Raw genomic sequence first — 20,202 nt, 5'->3', positions numbered from 1 at the left:
ACAACAGTTTCAACAACAATCACACACGGTGTACTCTTTTGTAACAAAAAGTTTTTATTGACTTCTCTAATCCGTTCATCATCTCAATAACAGGTACAGCCTGGGAAATCATATCACAAGGGGGTCTAGAACAAATAAGACAAGGGGATGGGGAGGCCTCTGCTACAAAATTTGGTATTGAGGTGACAGTCAGAAAAAATGCCTTTATCATGCATACCGGAGAAAAAATGCAAAAGAAATTGAGAACACACATTTTAGTGTTTTTGTACATTTTTGTAAACAATATCCTTCTAGAGATCATATCAAAACACGTAATGGCAAGTAACAAAAATAAGGGATATAATTGAGAGAAATGAATGTTCTATGAGGCATCTAGAATGCAACACTGCTTGGCGTGAATGTTTTAACCGAAAAAAAAATACATTTCCATTTCGACGAGTCCGTTGCTCTATAATTGTAAACACAGGCAGTGTTAAATGATTATACAATATGTCAAAACCTATACTACAAAATATTTCCACTACATACATGAAACGCATGTCCCTGCTTGCTTACGCTTTAGTGATATGAGGTATATTTAGGTCAATCTTTTTGTCTTTTGTTTTTCTCCAACTCTCACCCACTCTTTCTCTCCTTTAAAAGCATAGTGTGTGTGTGTGTGGGGTGAAGTGGTCGGTCTTTGTTCCCTGCGATCTGAACAGCTTCAAAGTCTCTTGGCTGTGGAGCTCACAGGCGTAGGAAAAGGGGAGGAGGGGGGGGGGGAGTAAGGGGGGCGGCTCACAGGAAATCAACTAAATTAAATATCAACCCTGGCTGCCGGGATAAAATGGCTTCAGCCACGGAAGACAAAGAAGGCCATTGTTTATTCTCGTGAGTGCAGGGCTGCATTTTGGGCCGATGGGCGGGAATAACTTACATTTTCTGTTTCTTAACTGTTATTGAAGCGGTTTCTTGCAATTACTGCAACAGTGAGGATAAAGAAAACCGTTGCGTAGATGGAATATGGAGTAAGGGTGCAGGTCAGGCGATTGCTTGCCAGTAAAGTTCTCTTGTGGCTGGTGGAGAATAAATAAAAGGGTTCGGGTTGCATCCAGCATACCCACGGGCTCAAAGGTACAAGGGTTCCAGCATGTCAGCCCCGCTCTCAAAAACACTTAAATACAAAGAGGTACTCAAAATATTGTATAACAAAATTATGGCAGATCATCTTTTTACATCACCCGATAAACCGTAAGAAAAAAAAAATCCCCTCCCACCCCCCTTCTTCTTCTTCTACCCTTGAGAAAAAGCCACAAAATACATTTAGACACCCATGGTCATGCCTAGTCAACCCCTATCAAAACCCATTAAACAATAATCCCCCCTCCCCCCCAGTTCACAGTTTTCTCCTTAAAATAATAAGCATCAGCATAATAATCACGTATCACATTTGCAAATTGAATGGGTGGTTGTTGCTTCCGATGATTTGTTTAAAAAAAGTGCTTGTTTGATTCCATTGACACAAGAAGGAACGGGAAGGATTGGAGTAGAAAAGTGGTGATTTAAAAAAAAAATTAATGATGAAAATTAAACCAATTCAGCAACATGATAAAAAGATCAGGGGTGGATGTTCATTGCGTTCTGAGACGGCCACAACAGCAATGAGTTGAGTATTTGTTTTCTTTTTTACTGGCCAGAACGCGAGCAGCAGCGCGCGACCAGACGGGCGCCGCCGGCTGACATTCGGTTCCGCTCGAACATCCTCGTCACTCGAGAACGAACACGCTGAACTCCACCACGGCGTCCACTGGCTCGTGGCCACGCGGCTCGCAGAAGAAAAGGTGGATGTCTTCACATTGACAACAGTACCATGATCTCAACAATGCAGTAGAAACAAAACGTGATCATTTGTTGTAATATGTTGTTGTTGACGAGTTTAAAAAAAAAACACAAAAGCAAAGCTTTGTAGTCTCAAAGTACACCTGTAGAAACTGTGCTAATTGCATCTCATAATACAAAGTCTTATTACACAATTTTGCCTTTTTTCCTGAGTTAATGTTTCTTGTAACAGACAATATATACTTTTTTGCAATTTGAATTCTGGGCCTTTCCCTGCAACAAATGTTATTATTGAAGTTCTCAACATTATTCATTATTACTTTACAATGGTTTGATGATTGATAAAACAAAAACACAAGGGTTCTGAAAAAAAAAAGAAGAAAGAAAATCAAGCAAGTTCATAGCTACCCTCTAAATGTTTTAAATTACATTTAAATCTACGGTATGTTCATATCAAAATCACTACTCTTAAACAAAAAAATAAGCGACTAAATACATAATAAAAATGAGAATATTTAAAAATTGCATTTGAGGCCATGAAAGACCCTCCCTGGTCATTTTTGTATTAACATTTAATGGCAGTGTTTAAAAACAAACTTTGCTACAAGAACAAAATTAGGAAGGGACTGTGGACAGAAACGGGACAGCCCCCTAGCGGATCCACCTTGTTTGACACCTTATCTGAAACTTTGGCTTGTCTGGGTTTTTGATCCTGTACTCACTGGCTCGCCGACGTCCGCTAACAAACTGGTATACCCTGAGAATTCCGACACTGGAGTCCGTATTCGGTGGTCGACCTCTGCCCCGGGGTCACTGCTGTAGCTCAGAGGGGTCACCCGCCCAGACTTGAACTGTGACCCAAAGGCCTGGGCGAAGTTCTCGATCTGGTACGTGGTTTCCTTGGGGGGGTTCAGCGGGGACAGGTCTGGGTAACTGGAACCGTTGGTGGGTACGGCGTTCCCCCCGGCTTTGGGCTGCTGCCCCTTGGAGCCCTCTGCTGACGCGGTCAGGTCCTGGGGAGGTAGGTTGAAGGTGCCGGGGGAGTGCTGCTTCTCCAGCTGCTCCGTCAGCTCCTGGGATGGAGTCAGCTGCTGGTGGCTGCTGGGTTCCAAGCCGAGGTGGTAGCCCGCGTGGGAGGGGGAGCCGACCAGCATGGCATAGTGGGACTTGGAGGAGGAGGACGAGGAGGAGTTTGATAGAGGGGCGACGATGGGCAGTGGCGAGGAGACAGCGGGTGGGTAGACGCAATCCAGCGGGGACGTCGTGTACACGTGTTTGTCTGAGAACAGGGGCCCCGTGGGGCTGGAGCTGCTGGACAGGAGTGGGAAAGGCCCCGTGGGGCCAAGGCTGGGGAATGGCCCACTGTGGCTGGTGCGCTCCAGGGCCTGCAGGAGGAACTTTGAGTACTCGCTCATCACAGCCGTCTTGTCACCACCGTTGGGAGAGTCGTCCTCCAGCTCGGGGGTCACGGGGGCTGCGGGCTGGAGGTCCACGTGATGCGGGTGGTCCGACAGGTCGAAAGTCACGTCGTGGTGGTGTGTCCCCTCCGGCTTATGGCTATAATGCTCCAGCAGGCTCTGCAGTACCTCATCTGGAATGCCTGACTTGTCGTGCTTGAGGTCCAAAGGCGAGGAGTCCAGCATGGCCAGCGTGGGCTCGGGCCCCAAGGAGCCCTGGATGACACCGCCGCCCTGGGACGCCATGTGCAGTGAGCCGGCTCCATAGTCATTGTTAACGGCGTGGAGGTAGCGCCGCTTTTTCACAAACTGCATTGCGTCGTCGTAGTTGCTGCTGGTGGTGGGCCCCTGCTTGTTGCCCCCGCCTCCCTGGAGGAGACCCATGTTATCGAGGCCGGTAACCTCCGAGTGATCCATGGAGTCGGGCTTCTGGCACAGCCGTTTTTGTCCATCAGCTCCATCGTCCATAGACAGCATTCCCTTGTCTTGGGCCTTGCGGCCGGCTTTCTTAAAGACCAACTTCGGGGCGCGTCCCTGCGAGTTGGGGCCGGAGCCTGAGGGATGCTCCATGCTGAAGTCCTGCAGACCCAGGTCACGGGGCATCCCCCCTGACGCCGATGCCGCCGATGCGTTCTTCTTCTTCTTGCCCTCGCCGTTTTTGGACTTGGCCCTCTTGCGTCCGGAGGTGGTAGGGTTTCCCTGAGTGTGTGAATAGCTGCCCTGTCCGAGCTCCGCTTCGCTGAGCTCCAGCATGTTTGGGTCCAGGCCCTTCTTTATGGCTTCTCCACATGTCCGTTTGTGCTTCAGTAACCGGTCTGTTCTTGAGAAAAACTAAAAGTGGACAGAGGGACGAAAGGTGAGAAATATTTCATTAGTTTTCCGTTCTTATGTCTAAAATCTCTTTTGATGCATTAATTTTCTTGCCAACAGAAAAAATTTAGCATATAAAACTAATCCCATTGAGATAGGGCTTTATAAAAAAGGGATTACATGTGAGAAATACAGAATTTAGGATCTCCCAAATGCTGATAGTGATGCTCCCACACTATTCAATAAAATATATTTAAACTCTATACACAAAGCCAACTTGCATAAGTCATGCACTTTAAGGACAAAACAGTGGTACTACTTAGCAAAGATTACACATGACCTACTTGTTGGCAGGTATCGCAGCGATATGGCTTCTCGCCGCTGTGAGTCCTTTTGTGTCGCTCCATATGGTACTTCTGGATAAAGCGCATGTTACACTGGTCACAGCTAAAAGGCTTCTCTCCTGCGAAGAGACAGGCGAGACCTTGTGTCACAACAAAGGGTTCATACGAACGGATACTCGTCCATCCCAAAACACTTGTCACGTGCTGAAACTCACCACTGTGGATCTTCTCGTGCCGCTGGAGCAGATACTTCTGGATGAAGCTCATGTTACACTGACTGCACCGGAAAGGCCTCTCCCCTGTGCGATCAAGAGTACAACAATCCGCTCACCACATTAATTAACTACCAGCCCGTCTCATAGCTGTGTTTACCATATGGCCACCATGAGACATGAACCTCTGGCATTTAATCAACAAATGGTGTATGAATACACATGAAAAAGAGATCATCTGTTCAACTCTAACAATGTGTAATGTGTATTTACAACAGCACTGAAGCCCTTCAAAAGATAAATGAATGGGAACACAACATGTTTGCGATATATCGATACTCTAGACCTCCTTATGCCAGATAAAGCTGAAAGAAAGAATGACTAAACAAGGGAACAAGGGAATGGGTTTAACGTAAACAGAGGTTGTAAAAAGAGACTTTAATTCATTCATGAGTAAAAGTTCAAAAAGCCCAGTGAGGATTTCCCAGCAAAAAGAATGACTAAGAAGCCCAGAAATACATGAGTAACCGTTGAATCATCTCTGGCTTTAGCGATTGTCTGGTTTCAAGTGAGGCCAAGGCCCCAATAAGTACGAGTGGAGGGTAGTAACGAGAATTCAATGCTTGCATCTTCTGAAAGTGACGTGTTTGTTAATTAGCCTTGACAAGCAGCGAAATTCTCTCACCTGTGTGTATGAGCACATGCCTGCGCAGGTGGTAGGAGCTGCGGAAGGCCGCATTGCAGTGCTCACAGATATGTGGTTTTGAGTTGGGGGACATGCAGGCTCCATCTGCATCCAACATCATGGCCTAGGAGGGGAAAAATGGATGAGTATATGTAAGATACCGTCGACTTTTACTAGACATGTTGGCGCGGATGTGATTAAGTCCAACTGAGTAAATTATGTGCACAAATCGCTTTTCTGCTGTAATGAAGGAAATGAGTAAAACAGATATAACCTTTGCAGCGTCGCTGCGTTTCCTCCGTGCCTTGCCTCCCTGCCCATCCCCGTTGTTTCTTCGCCCTCTTCTCCCTGAAGGCTCTTTCGGTTCTTTACCCGGTCTTCCGGGCATCTGAGGACGGATAAAAAGTTAACTTCTAGAAATGACAAATACGGACTGTTGCCAGTGGAAACAACTATGTGTTAATGATCGTTAAATATTAGCGATATCTACCCTGAAACAACATTTAGAACCACAATTCCTTCTCACCTGTTCTCCAAGGGAACGGACGTTGCTGAGGCTGAGGTCGTGTAGAAGCATGTTCTGGTGGTTTTGGTGATGGTGGTGGTTGCCGAAAGACATGTCCGGCATGTCGTTGCCACTCTTCCCCGCGGCCCCTTCGGCACAGTTCACCCCAACTCCTCCGCCCCCGCCGTAGAGCGGCATGCGGTAATCCAACTCATTTAGCCGCTCCTGCTTTATGCCCATGCTGTGGAGGAAGCCCCCCGTATTCAAGGCGGTGGCGCCCTGGTGCTCTGGCGGCGAGTCGCGTTCTTTCTTCAGGATCATCTCCTGAGGAAGCTCGCCCATGACGGACTGGGAGGCCAGCCGTGTAAAGCTGGTGACAGGCGGCAGGTGGCTGAACATAAGCATACCTGGGGCAAAATTGGGATCCATGCCACCGTTGCGCAAAAACTCATTGCCTAATTTGTCTTGGATAATACTCATAGTGATGGTTTTGCTTTGTGCAGAATGCCTAAATGTCTAAAGAAGAATGCAGAAGAAGAATATCCTGAAAGAGAGGGGAGATATATACAATTAAGTCTTGGTAAGTATTAATGATTTCAGACATGAAGTATACAAACAAATACAAAGTAACGGTCACATTTTGTAGAATGGTTTTAAGTCTCTCTAGTCAGGCTTCCCAGTGAAGTAAATTTAGTCACTGCTACATAGCTTTGTGTGTACTGTGTGGAGTAGAATGTTCTGTCACCCATTAATTACTTAATTGGATTTATTAGGCTTAAAAAGCGGAAGCACTGCTTACAGGGATGGAAACCCACATGAAACTTTTTCAGTCACCTTAGAATTAAGAAAAACTCTTTACTTTGAGAAACTTTGTTTTAAATTTAGCAGAGCCTATTGAAACATATGGGCCTATCCCTTCATACACATTGAAATGTTTGGAACAAAAGTGTAGATTAAAAGATTATACAAACCACTTAATACACTGAACACGTAACTAAATAAATATAAATATTATGGTTATTAGAGGCAATTGGCACAGGCCTAAGGAGAATGAATCATTACAATGGAAATATTTTCATACTAAATGAGGTTAACCATTATGAAAGAACATAGTATTGTCAATAACAATAAACGTTATTATGGTAATGTAAGATAATATTAATGAATCTTTTCTCGTTTTAAATGGAAGACAAGGATATAACGTTGAATCTATATATTCTTAATTTTACATTATCTGCAATGGACGATAAAGGCAGGACCATAACTATAGAATACAAAATGTGATTAAAGTTCCAGAGAGACAAACCACACTATGAATGAAATAGATCCAATATTCTGTGTTGTGTGAAGGCACAAGTTTCAGAACCTGAACGTTTCTGTAAATTCAGTTCAACCAAATGGGAGAAGAAAGAAGAACCTGCTTCTTAAAAATATTCAATCCCATCTCGTATTGTTCAGCTAGTGGCATTTAGCAGCACATGTGTCTCGGACTGCAGCCGAACCAAACTGATGTGATCGCGGTCGGAAATACATCCCTATTGTTTTCGCACTTTGATGCATGCTGCACGCTCATCGTCTCCGGCCAAGGAGCCAACTTGAGAGAAAACGCTGGAGGCAATGGTTCCGACTCAGAAGGCAGGAATGAGAATTTACTGTTTAGTCCAGACCGGCCGACAATTAGGCTACGTGACAAATCCTACAGCAAGCGGAGGAGCTTTTGTGATGCATAATAGTTAGCAGGCTAGTTAGCATAGCAAGCTAAGTTGGTTTGGTTAGCCACAATGAGACACAATCAACGCACCTTTACGTCTTCCATCAAAGCAATACGCCGAGACACAATTTAATCCCAGATATGTATTATAAATAAAGTAAATTATTCACTCGAAGTTACGTGGTCACAAATGAGCCGCACATGTCGTTAATAGGTCAGATTTGAACCGGTATGATCAATGCAACGTATCGTTTAGCGTGTTACATAGCGATGCTAAAACGCTAGCCATGCTAAAGGGGTTCATAATTTCAAGCTTTTAACGCATATATGTTCTATTTAAACGACTATTTTCTTGAGGTAAACATCACAAAACCCAAGCAACGGGACCCAAGCAGCCAAAAAAACATACAAGTATGGGTAAAGTAAAATTAAAACAACACGTTAGCATATTGGTCAGGTCAACAGCATAAATTGTTCATTCTCCAATATCCAAGCTTTGATGACGCTCGTGAAATCAAACCAGTCTTGGCTGCGAGCGACGCTTGACTGTTAGCTTAACCTTAGCTTTAATTACAACCGGACAGCGCTCACCGGTACATCGAAACAGCGGCGGCAGCGGCGGCACGCGCGGACTTCACGCCCAGCGACCCGGCTAAAAAAAAAAAAAAAGTACGCTTCGAAGCAGCTGTGTTTATAACAATCGAGCTGCCACGAGCTAGCTAGTTAGCTGCTAGCTCGCTCCGTCTCCCACAAACCCGCATTACGGCCCCCGTGCGACAGAAACAATGATGCTGGCTCTCTCGCGCATCTAACCAGCGAGCGCTCGAGCCGGACAGTCACGTCGCGTGGACCTCGACGAAAGCGCGAGCGTTTTGCACACGAATTAGAAGCCCCTTTTGGTCTCCCACTCACCTACACATGACCGCAGATGGTTTTATACGTGCCTGTATTCCCTCCGTATTCGTCGCTTTCTGGGGGTTGAGGGGAGGGAGAAAGGGGGGGGGGGTTTATTGCCAAAACATTGTTCTCCGGCGGTCGCTGCTTTCGTCCATCTTGTCCTGGCGCGGGGAATTGTGGGTGACGCACGCGGACGGGTCGCGAGAGGAGACAGGCGAGAGGTGGTTTGGGGGGGAGAGAGAGAGAGAGAGAGGTCTTTTTTTGTTGCGCTATGGCAACGGCACATTTAACATGAGCTGACGACGTAATTAAGAGAGAGAGAGAGAGAGAGAGAGAGAGAGAGAGAGAGAGAGAGAGAGAGAGAGAGAGAGAGAGAGAGAGAGAGAAAGAGACGTGGCGTCGCGTCGCGCAACGCTTTGTCTTTGCAAAAGATAAGATGCTTTAATGTTGCGTTAATGTTTCTCCTTAAACGCGGGTAGTAGGCTTACATAATTCCCTGTAGTACTGTAGTAATAACTGTTGAGTCAGATTTATGTAAGAATAAATTTTATTTATTTGTATCTAACCAGGTAAAAGTCCCATTGAGATCGAGATCTCATTTTCAAGGGCGACCTGGCCAAGAAGGCAGCAGCACACGTCGTTTAAAAAGAGCCATAAAATACCTATACATGACATGAGTGAAACCACAATACACATTAAGTTAAAAACAAAATACAAAGAAAAAATGGTCAAAAGCAGAGGCACCGTTCAATGGATTTTTGTTGTTTGTCCTTTAGTCACATACTTGGTGCTTGGAAGTATGAATTATCTATTTGATTTATTAATTGGAGCTATCGTCTCTGTTGTTTTTTTTTTACACTAGTAGGTGTTACGGTATGTTAAAGATTTGGGTTTTCTGTCCATTGGGTCGACCCTGTTTTATCAACTTGAGATCCCGATGAATAAAATAAAGTCAAATTGGAGACTGTATCCCACAGAGAGAGATTGAATATACCCTGGTGTAAATTGTATGTTTTAATTATGGCTCCACACTATTCTTAATGTTCTTTATTCAACAATGGCTTCTACTCTGGCCTGCACAGGTTTTATTTTTGCACATAGACCAAATGAAATACCTCAATTCAATCCGTTGATATAGATTCATAATCTACATCAACTCAGGTCAGATCAGCTCAGGTAACAGTCAGAGATTAGGCAGGGCCACAATCAAAATAAACATAAATACCATTTTATGTTTTTTAGACAATGGCCTGCCACGAGTGAAACGAAAAAAAACACACCAAGCTGCATAATATTTCTGATGAGGAGACTGTTTGTAATGTGCATTGGGCACATTTTGCAGTTAAAAGCCAGTACTGCTTTCAAAACCAATCTGGTGTGTCAGACTGGCGTATCCACACATAAAAATACAGCCCTTACAGACAACCGCCACACAGAGTTCCAGAACGCCCACACTGCTTCACTGTGAATAGATTTAAGGTCATTTGATTTATGTCATAATTTCCCGAGGGAATTTGCACCATTGCGGTAAAAATCAATCAAAGTGAGTCCCGCCTTAGGACCTTATGTTGTGGCCCCACATTGTAGAGTGCCGTGTCAAAATCTGATTTCAAGACGTTTATATTGTTTCCACAGTGTGCATGACTGAGAAAATATTCCATCTTAAATCCCTAAGCAACACATGTGGTTTTTCGTTATCATACTATGACCAGTTATGAGATTAGTGCACGTTCATGTGTTCATGGCATTTACTTCGGAGGAGCTGAATAATAAAACAACAGATGAATGCGACTACATTGATTTGACTCATAGCAGATGTATGAATCATAGCATATTTCTGTAAAAAATGTGAAAAAAAACTTCAATCTGATTCTGCTGCTGGTCAACTACGACATCCCATGTCTTCATACAGAAATCCATGTTGTCATTGTGTCAAAATCCCAACACTTTTGTAAAATGCCTCTTCCCATTTTGTTTTCACACATGTATTTACTGCCCACACGGATCACCTCATTTCCTGTGGGCCATCAGGACAAATTACAACTGACTTGTGTCTTGATGAAAAATTGAAGAGGAAAATTGTCTGCACATTTAAACTTGATATTCATCTTGCGACAGGGTGCCACTGCCTGCTTTCACAGAGGTGCGAGGCCATCTTTATATGGAGGAGAACAAACAGAATCATAATGTCATATTTATAATATCTGATCATATTATCAGATATTATGAATATTATGACTTAATTGTGAGGCCGGCTGTTTAATTGGACCACCCTCCTCCAGTGCACAACGGTCACATTTAAATGCATCTGCTTGGGTTTACTTTCCCTGCAGTAGCACTAGGGGGAACCAAATAGCTTCCACGGATGCAGAGAAGAACACATTTCATAGTATTGTGTTTCCCCACGATTGGGATAATTAGACAACGAGAAACACATATTTAAACTACTATTAATAATAAAAGACGAATGAAAAGATGCCCACGGTTTATTCCGCGGTCAACACGCCAAAAAAAAGAAGAAAAATCCCTCCCTGGACCCACAACCCCCCCTCCTCACTCTCCCCCCAAACCTTGCAATAGGAACTCGCCCCCTGGCTGTAATTCGTCTACAGCCTTCAGTGGTGCCAGAGCGCTTCTCTACAGCAGAAATGCGCTATTCACTTTCACAGGTCCATTGAAGCAGCACCTGGACCAACCAAGGACACCGCCGTTGAACCGAGCTGTTTGGGTGCAGCTTTTGTTTTCAACTCAATGCCGACGGTGCGTATTTTCTTTTCTTTCTTTTTTTTCATCCCTCCTTGGGATGAGACCTGAACGAAAAGTTGCCAATACTCGTTTGCGCGAAGGACAAGGAGTCTGAATCATGCGTGGCGCAGAATCTCCGCTCTGCTGCGAGTCATTTAGAGGAGAGGAGCGCGTCTCCACCTCCACGATTGCGCCCTGAATGTTCCCGCATGGGTTTGGGCAGCGGTTACCAAAGTTGCGCAAAGATCCTGCTCCTTCGCAAGCAGCCACTGCCTGCCGCGGGGCGATTGACGCCATGGCAGCCTTACGGAGGAAATTTGGCGAGGACTACCAGGTGGTAAACACCAACCAGGACATGACCTTTTCCGCTCAGGTGAAGAAAAAGAGGCAGCGGTTCGTGGAGAAGAACGGCCGCTGCAACGTCCAGCACGGCAACCTTGGCGGGGAGACCAGCCGATACATCTCCGATCTCTTCACCACGCTGGTGGACCTCAAGTGGCGCTGGAACCTGCTCATCTTCATCCTCACCTACACGGTCGCGTGGCTGGTCATGGCTTCGATGTGGTGGGTGATCGCGTACATCCGCGGCGACCTGAGCCACGGCGGCCACGACGCGTCCTACACGCCGTGCGTCGCCAACGTGTTCAACTTTCCCTCCGCGTTCCTGTTTTTCATCGAGACGGAGGCGACTATTGGCTACGGCCACCGCTACATCACGGAGAAGTGCCCGGAGGGCATCATCCTCTTCCTCTTCCAGTCGCTGCTGGGGTCCATCGTGGACGCCTTTCTCATCGGCTGCATGTTCATCAAGATGTCGCAGCCCAAGAAGCGCGCCGAGACGCTGATGTTCAGCCAGGACGCGGTCATTTCGCAGCGGGACGGCAAGTTGTGCCTCATGTTCCGAGTGGGGAACCTGCGGAACAGCCACATGGTGTCTGCGCAGATCCGGTGCAAACTCATCAAGGTACGTTACGCAGCCGAGGGCGCGCGCCGTGTCCAAAGTCAACCGGGGAAGCGCTTTTTGGCACACGTTGACGGGATCGAGGCTGAGCTTAATCTGCAGCCACTTCGTTTGCTTTTTAAAACTGCTCAATGTGTTCTAGGGGGGCGCCTCAAGTCATGCGTTGCATTTCCATTCACCTCCAGAATTGGTTGCATTCCCCCGAGGATCACTGTGATTTGCAGGGGCTTTGTTTCTACACGAGGCTCCAACATAAGACGTGGGCCATTTTAATGAGTAACCATTTACATCCCCCCCTGCAGAAACTATACTTCAGCAGCTGGATGTGTCCTGGACGCCGTGTGCGTACTGTACATATTTGCACATACAGTGCACATGTAAAGGGCAGCGGTGCTTTGACAGGGAGGAGTATAAGAGCTGCTTTGCGAGATAATCTCAACTGACAGTTTACTTTCTGGTCCTAAAGGGAGAATCACCAGAAAGCACCTAGTATTTTATTAATGTTGCTGTATTTAATGCTTTGGGTAGTTTTAAATTAATTTAAATTATAATTGACCTTTTAATTAAAATCCCAGCAAGGCACACAAAATAGTGTGTTTCAATTGCCTTTAATACAACACAGCATAATAACTTTTCTCCCTCTCCAGAGGCCAATAGTTAAAATGAAGTGATACCTTCTTCTTCTAATGGTGACCAAAAGCAGAAGGTCATTTATGGGGCATGCTGTCATGCTCAACCCTGATCCAAATAGTCTATTCACCAATATTACAGATACCGCCTCAGTAAAATCACGAGCACATGGAGCCCCAACAGATTGTTTTTCTCACAGGAGAGTTGAGATGATGGTCTTTATTTGAAGTAGAAAAGGGGAAAACTTGCCCAGAGCCCGTCTGATTCGCACATGAACAGGCGGTGCTGCTGCAGCACCGTTGCAGAGATAACCAGTATACTTGAGCTACACTGCACCTCGCTCCATCTTGCCCGTACCTCCAGGGGATGTTTTAAGACGTAAATTAATCTATGCCTGAGAATAAAAAAAATAACCGGGGAAGGGGAACGTTTGCTCTTCTCACCCATCTGTTTTTCCAGGCCTTGTCTCTCTTTCAAAGATCACTTATGTCATGGTGCTGATCTGGGATTTCTGCCAGTAAAGGATGATATTTCATTAAATCACCTCTAAGCAGTTATTCGCGCGTTGGAAGAAGGTCAGACAGCCGGGACTTTGCTAATTATCTGCTAAAAAGCGTCACGTGCACGTGCCAACGACCCCGAGGACAAACAGCGTCAAGTTGTGCTTTCTGAGCTGCACTTTCTCAGGTTCATGTGTTTCATGGGCCGTAGGACAATATTCTACACACATGCCACCTTATTTAAAGATGAGACGTTGATTTATTTTGAATTTTGATGAAATCTGCTGCCAAGGAGGGCTACAGTGTGCAGGATAAACGCCGTATGTGTCTTATTGGGCTCATAACTACAGCACCGTGGCATCGGACTAAAGTGGGCTATTGTAGTGTTAACGCAAAATACTGTACATCAACCCGGAGGACTATGCGCCTCGGGGAAACATCGCCGCGGCTCGTGTGCAGGCGATGCGCGGCTGAAGGTCACCGTCAGATGGGACTCCCGCAAAGCCGACTGTGGAAAGGAGACATGGCGCAGTAGATCCTAACGACGGAGCTGTAAACGCACTCTGACAAGGAGGATCTATTTTCCGGGCTGTAAATCTTTGTGGGACCTGGATACGTGGGTGAAGTCGGTCATATTATTGCGCAGCACTCATGCTGTTTAAATAGCGACGAAATGATAATACGTAGAATCACTTTCTAACATTTGTTATTACAGCAAGCCTTTCAGCAAACCGGCTTAAAAGAAGGATGAGTAAAAGAATTATAGTGAAGCGTATTTTGGTGCAGTATTCCGGCTCTATTCAACTCTATTTTGTTTCCATTAGTTTTATAATGATCCTGGAAACGGTGATAGAATCGGACCCACAAACAGTATGTCTTTCAGTTTTCTATCAACAACAGTGTTCACCCTGATATTGCCGAGTTTTTATTAAATATTATGAGCCAAAACATTTTGCACGCTGCCCACTTAAATGATCGGTGACCAAATGTTGCTGTTACAATAAAATAAGTAGTACAAGTGATTGTGAAACTTTTAGTTCATTAAAGGCAGAGTGTATGATCACACACACCTGCCTACAAGACGTTTTGGAGAGACAGTTTTGTAGTAAAAAACTGATGTACACGAAAGGAGGACGCAGCCGTTTCATCAGATGCTATTTTTTTTTATTGCAGTTTGAGTTCCATAACGAACTTTGTCATCAGTGGAAACAATATTCCTTGAGCCAACCGTCCATTTTCTCCCCATCCATAATGCACACCAACTTAAAGAGATAACTGTCATTGAATATAAATGATTAATCTTGCAGCTTTCATGAATAAATCAACAGAATGCAGTGGGTGCGCTGACCCCTGCAGCACTGGCGGAGTATGATGGTCATCTGAAGGAACGCGTTTGAACGCGCGATGCCACCAGCGCATGGAGGAAAACAAATATTCTAGAGCAAAATGTTGAGATTGGGAAAGATGCTCGGCTCAATAGTTTGTCCCTCAGCCGGAGATAAGCGATCGGCAGCAGTAAGGCGGCCGTGGCGTGAGCACGACTCGCCTCCTTTGCTACCGGTTAACTCCCGAGGGCGCTGCAGAAGAAGAGAGGAGGAGAAAGACATACGGATTATGTGTCGAGAGATCGGGAACCGTGGCTCACTTGTGACTTTATGTCCTGACACAAACACAGCTGGACACAAACACAGAAAACCCCAACAACAACAACAACACACTTCTTCCTGACTGTTTGTGTGTTTCTTTGCATCTCTCTCTCACACACACACACACACACACACACACACACACACACACACACACACACACACACACACACACACACACACACACACACACACACACACACACACTGTCACTGAGGAGGAAGTGACTCACGAGGGAAAGGGCCTGCTTTCACTCAACCTGAGTCTCAGGTGGCTCGGTAAATTAAGCGCTCCCTCTTAAGCAGGACCTTTTCCAAAGCCCATTCATTTCCCCCTCGTGGCAGTGACTGTTTAGCAGTAAGAGAACACCGAGCTTTCCCCTTGTTTAAACCATTCAAGCCTCAAGCAGAGGGGCCACTTGTGTCTGTCTGTGAAAAATAGGAGTTTCATAATTAGGATTTGCTTTAAAAATGTCTTCCCGGGATATTGTTTTCCAATCTCATTAACTTGTGTTAGACTGGCAGACAAATGGGACACTTGCCTGCAGTATCTCCATGACAATTGGCCTGTTGAAAGGGTTTGGTGAAATGAATCAACCGACATATAATCACAACGGGCTTTTTTCAAGAAGGATTTCACGTGTTCCTCCTACTGACTGGAGACAAAAGGAAGTGGTTTTTTTTTTTACCAAAAGAGAAGATCAACGGCAATATGGAAAGATTTATCGTAAAATGATTCAAACGTCATGTTTGCCCATCGAGATGCTGCAGTTTTGTTGTATCCACGTGGCGTCAGTGGTCTTCAGACCCCGGGGATAACTGCTGTGCAGCCAGCGTCTGCTAATGCGTGGAAGTGTTTGAGAGGGCGATTAGACACAGTTCCACATGAAACCGGATCGTAAGTTAAGACTGAGTTAAATTAAGAGCACAATAGGCATAACAAGCCTCTGGACCAGAGGCGATAGGGTCTTGTTTTTTCTTGATGGATGCTGCAAAATAATGCTACCTAAATGCACACCTGTGACCAGCTGCGTTTGTGCTGGTTTGCCTTGGTCTCCAACATCTCTGTCAGAGCAAACATTTGAACTTTGAGACACTAACGTCGTAGCCAGCGGAGCCCTTTAAAACCCTCCCTGGTATGAAGTGCTCCTTTCGCTGTGGAATTAAGACAAGGAATTAGGGAGAAGCCTTGAACTTCTCAATGAGCTTATAAAACCTCTTTCCCTGTCAACTGAAGCTGATACTTTAGGGGTGAATGATTTACAAAATGAAAACATGGTTGTTTCTGGCACACGGCCAAGAATAAAAAAAAAAAAACCCTGCTCCGACCCCCTTTGAATTCCACCATCAACACCAGTAAAAAAAATTGCATATTCATCACCTAAAGTAGGTGTTACTGTCTGCGTTCAAATAGTTCGCCGCCTCCCGATGACTTTAATGCGGAGTAACCTCGGCGGCCATTGAGCGAAGAGCCACTCGGCCCGCAGATGGCAAACAAACTGGCAATTTGTATTCACAGCGATGTCGAGGAAAGGAGGGTGTGACATTTCACGGGAAGACGTCTGTGCGCACAGGTCCCTGACTTGTTGAGGGACGGAGTCCCCCGCCGAGCGGCAGCAGGGATCGGTGCTCCCTGAATATGTCTCCTAAAGTTAAGTAAAAAGAAAACAGCAAAAGCCAGAAAGGTGGAAGTAATTTCAGAATGTAGCGGGAAAACAGGCTGGAAAAAAGCTGCCTGTTATTTTAACCCTCCGAACCCCAAAGCAGTTTATGGGAGTTTTTATTTGTCTCACGTTTTTTTCTCTCTGGCCGTGATTTTATCTGCAGTGTATAAATCCTGCCCCTCTATGGAATCTGCAAAATGTATTTTGTGTCATAAAGTGACAGTTACAGTGCCATAAAACAAAAAGGCTACATTTCTTTGATAATTTATTGTACAAAAAAATGTAAACAAGAGGGTTTATACATCTAACATGTGGGTTAGTCTGCACCACAGGTCTGCACCACAGGTGTTACTAAATGGTCTCCAGATGATATATATATATATATATATATATATATATATATATATATATATATATATATATATATATATATATATTTAGCTGGTTTGTCATTTTTGGATTTTTGTATTTTTACAGCATAGAATACATTTTGGTTCCTTTTTCTGACATAACCTACCTCACACATGACGTGTTCACTGACAATCTCACAATAACATTTATGGTTTTAACATCTTCCGGCTATGATGAAGAGGATTTTTTTTAAGAGAAAACACGCTTTTCCATCCCGCTGGTGTGTTTTGGGGACCAGAGGGTTGAAGTACAGATATTAAAAAAAATATCTGACATTCATCTTTAAACGCCGAATGATCCTGAATGATCCTCATTAAAGGAGATTGCAAACTGGTAAATGTCCTGATCATTTGTGTGTTTCCAGTCTCGGCAGACGCCGGAGGGCGAGTTCCTGCCTCTGGACCAGTGCGAGCTGGACGTGGGTTTCGGGACGGGGGCGGACCAGCTCTTCTTGGTGTCGCCTCTAACCATCTGCCATGAGATCAACGCCAAGAGCCCGTTCTTTGATCTGTCGCAGCGCTCACTAATGAACGAGGAATTTGAGATTGTTGTCATTCTTGAGGGCATCGTGGAAACCACCGGTTAGAGCAAATTATTACTCTCAGTCTTTTCTCCTTTTTCCTTTTTAAACAAATACTAATAATACAACTGTTTCTTCTCCTTTTATGTAGGTATGACGTGCCAGGCGAGGACATCTTACACCGAAGACGAAGTTTTGTGGGGCCATCGTTTCCTCCCCGTCATGTCCCTGGAGGAGGGCTTCTTCAGAGTGGACTACTCCCAGTTCCACAACACCTTTGCGGTCAACACGCCTCCCTGCAGCGTCAAAGAGCAGGAGGAGAAGTCCTCGTTGACGTCGCCCAACTCCCTCCCCGTCGCCCCCTCCTCCCCTCAGCCGGGCAACGGCGGCCGCGGAGGCCGCAGGGAAAGGCTGCTGTCGGCGGACTACGCAGACCACGGCGAGGACCAGGCCTCCAGGCTGCCCAGCAAACTCCAGCGCATGAGCTCCACGAAGGAGGAGCTCCACAGGAGGGGGTTGAACACGGGGCCGGCATTGCCCGGGGGGAAGGCCTCCAGCACGGGAGACCTTCCGCTTAGCATCCAGAGGCTGAGGTCGAGCTCCATCCCGGTCGGGAGGCAAGGACAGCAGCCGGACGAGCAGCTCCAGCTGCTGTCCTTAGGTGGAGAGGCCCGGGAGGCCGAGCTGGAGAAAAGCAGACTCCCGGCGGCCGTCAGCACCGCCGACGCTCCGACCACAGCCCCAGTTCAGATCTTCTTCGTAGGGAGTCGGCAGGAGGACAACCTGCCGGCCAAACTGCGCAGAATGAATGCGGACCGCTGACTCCTGGAGGCTACCTTTGAGACTTCGGACAATTTAATCAGGCTTTATGGGCATTTCATACAAATAAAAACTACTGTGATATCAGTTTTAGTTTTTTTCTGTGGATTTCGGCCAGTATTTTACATTTGCTCACGGGCTCTTTACTACTAAGTTGTCTTTTGCCACAAGTGGAAGGACAACGCCAATAAGCCATCCATCCGCTCACACTGTGAGTCATTTTTGATAGATCACCATCTGTGCCCCCTCCCTCCCCCACTGACTTCTGACACGTCTGCCCTGGTTCTTCTTCTTCTTTCATATCTGTCCTTAGAGTTTCATCAAAGACTTTAATATATCCACTTTTTAAATTCAATCTGCAGCACAAAAGTGGCGGTGATGAATGAGGCCGACCTGAATAAACCCCTTGTCCCGTCACAGCTTAGCAACTGTAAGGTGCTGCGGGTCGGTCGAGCGTAAGCTTTTTTCTGGGAGACTTGATTCACGATGAAAGCAAGGAGGCGCAAAGTTTGCCCTCAACCATTCGGGACCCGAGCGAATCGATTCACAAGACACGACCGAGCAGCAACGATGAGGATGAGGGTGAACTTTTTCAAGTTTATGACAATGGTTGCAAAATCCAGTGGCTCTGTTGAGTGGATCTCTTCCGTAAGAGATCCACTCATCGATAAAGATGACCGGAGTATAGGTGTGAGGATGAAAAGGCGAGTTTATATGCTTCAGAGTAAGCTGCTACAAGTTGTCTGGCTTACAAGCTGAAGGCCACGTTGCATTACATGCCTTAGTAGCCTTACAATTAGCTATGAAACCGCTTGAAAAATCTTACGGTTGCAGACAGTTAAGAACGTTTATATGACTGTTGCGAAAGTACAAACTTGACAGGCGTATCAACAGTAACTGAGGCAGTCAATCAACCCGAGATGGCTTAAAAAACATACTTTGCCTACCAATTTAATAACTGTTTGTTTATCTGAATGCTCATTTTATTTCTATAATTTCTACTGTACAATTTTAACTATTTTTAGCTCAGTTTGCATTGGCCCATAATAACCATGGGTGACAGATCGATTTTGGACTCTTTCTTTGAGAACTGATTCATTAAAATGTAAAAATGTATATTTTGGAATGACAGGTTGACATCCGGGGATTCATGTATTATTACTTACATAAAGTGAATATAAAACTTCATACTGCAAGTGCTGGATAATAAATTATTTACAATCAGAAGTGTGTCTGCGGGTACATATTTTTCTTTGCGTTTTCAAATTTAAACAGCTGGTGTTATTTCAGCCTTTTAAAATACACCAGCAGCTTGTGTGTCGCCTACTGCGATGGTTAAACCAACATTCATTAAATATTAAAGCATTAAATGGGACTGGGATTCATTTTGAAGACAATTTTAAGAGGGCAGGAGGTCAGAAAGGAAACTCAAGCCCAAATTCTCTGGTGGTATTCAAACTGCGTCTGGTAAGGTCACTTGAAATAAAAGCCAGAGTGCGGCTCCACTTAATCAGTTTAGTTCCTCTGCAAAGTCGCTGGTTTGGGGTCAGTGGTTGATTCTGCTCTTGTTTGTGACTGTTGAGACAAAAGTGCTCCAAAAGAGGAAGGCGGTTTTCCAGACATCCGATGATATTCAGTTAGTTACTTGAATTGTAAAACATAATAACGTCCTAGTACTGTGTGAACATACTATAAACTCAGATAAATGAGGGGTGGAAAGAATAAATCACACACCATTCTTCACACAGACATAATACTGTGGTGATGGATTTAAATATGTTTATCTATTTCCTCTGTCAGTAAATTGCGCTTGAGAAATGGTTTAATTTAATTAAATTGTACATCATTTGTAGAAAAGTCATATAAGC

General features: G+C 45.2%; 2 protein-coding genes across 7 annotated transcripts; one reads left to right on the top strand and one right to left on the bottom strand.

Annotated features, from left to right (window-relative positions):
- Nucleotides 1-34: 34 nt before the first annotated feature.
- On the bottom strand, nt 35-8,709 carry znf281b (zinc finger protein 281b). 6 transcript variants are annotated; one of them, XM_040176160.2, is made up of 7 exons: nt 8,455-8,709; nt 5,853-6,375; nt 5,601-5,714; nt 5,327-5,450; nt 4,645-4,728; nt 4,430-4,548; nt 35-4,106 (listed from the first exon to the last, which is right to left on the bottom strand). In XM_040176160.2, the coding sequence occupies exons 2-7, from the start codon at nt 6,309-6,311 to the stop codon at nt 2,496-2,498; spliced, it is 2,511 nt and encodes an 836-aa protein (XP_040032094.1). In that variant the 5' UTR covers nt 6,312-6,375; nt 8,455-8,709; the 3' UTR covers nt 35-2,495. The 6 variants fall into 6 exon arrangements, with proteins under 6 accessions (XP_040032094.1, XP_077959700.1, XP_077959703.1 ...); XM_078103574.1 differs by having other exon boundaries at nt 4,645-4,738; nt 5,328-5,450; nt 8,455-8,705; XM_078103577.1 differs by having other exon boundaries at nt 7,633-8,456.
- A 2,334-nt stretch (nt 8,710-11,043) lies between these two features.
- Nucleotides 11,044-19,555, top strand: LOC120819094 (G protein-activated inward rectifier potassium channel 1). Its single transcript, XM_040176209.2, has 3 exons — nt 11,044-12,148; nt 17,360-17,576; nt 17,667-19,555. The coding sequence occupies exons 1-3, from the start codon at nt 11,384-11,386 to the stop codon at nt 18,335-18,337; spliced, it is 1,653 nt and encodes a 550-aa protein (XP_040032143.2). The 5' UTR covers nt 11,044-11,383; the 3' UTR covers nt 18,338-19,555.
- Nucleotides 19,556-20,202: the final 647 nt, after the last annotated feature.

The sequence above is a fragment of the Gasterosteus aculeatus genome, chromosome 5 (assembly GCF_964276395.1).
Source record: "Gasterosteus aculeatus chromosome 5, fGasAcu3.hap1.1, whole genome shotgun sequence".
Lineage (NCBI taxonomy): Eukaryota > Metazoa > Chordata > Actinopteri > Perciformes > Gasterosteidae > Gasterosteus > Gasterosteus aculeatus.
Note: the sequence above shows the minus strand (reverse complement) of the source record. Positions and strands in the feature narration are given on the sequence as shown.

What these genes read in the sequence shown, in the direction of transcription:
- znf281b (XM_078103574.1), bottom strand. Translation starts at nt 6,311, where the DNA reads ATGAGTATTATCCAAGACAAATTAGGCAATGAGTTTTTGCGCAACGGT. An exon ending in AACGCAGCGACGCTGCAAAG is followed by an intron (nt 5,451 to 5,600) that starts GTTATATCTGTT and finishes TTCCCCTCCTAG; the next exon opens with GCCATGATGTTGGATGCAGA. An exon ending in GCACGAGAAGATCCACAGTG is followed by an intron (nt 4,549 to 4,644) that starts GTGAGTTTCAGC and finishes GTCTCTTCGCAG; the next exon opens with GAGAGAAGCCTTTTAGCTGT.
- LOC120819094 (XM_040176209.2), top strand. Translation starts at nt 11,384, where the DNA reads ATGTTCCCGCATGGGTTTGGGCAGCGGTTACCAAAGTTGCGCAAAGAT. An exon ending in TCCGGTGCAAACTCATCAAG is followed by an intron (nt 12,149 to 17,359) that starts GTACGTTACGCA and finishes GTGTGTTTCCAG; the next exon opens with TCTCGGCAGACGCCGGAGGG. An exon ending in GGGCATCGTGGAAACCACCG is followed by an intron (nt 17,577 to 17,666) that starts GTTAGAGCAAAT and finishes CCTTTTATGTAG; the next exon opens with GTATGACGTGCCAGGCGAGG.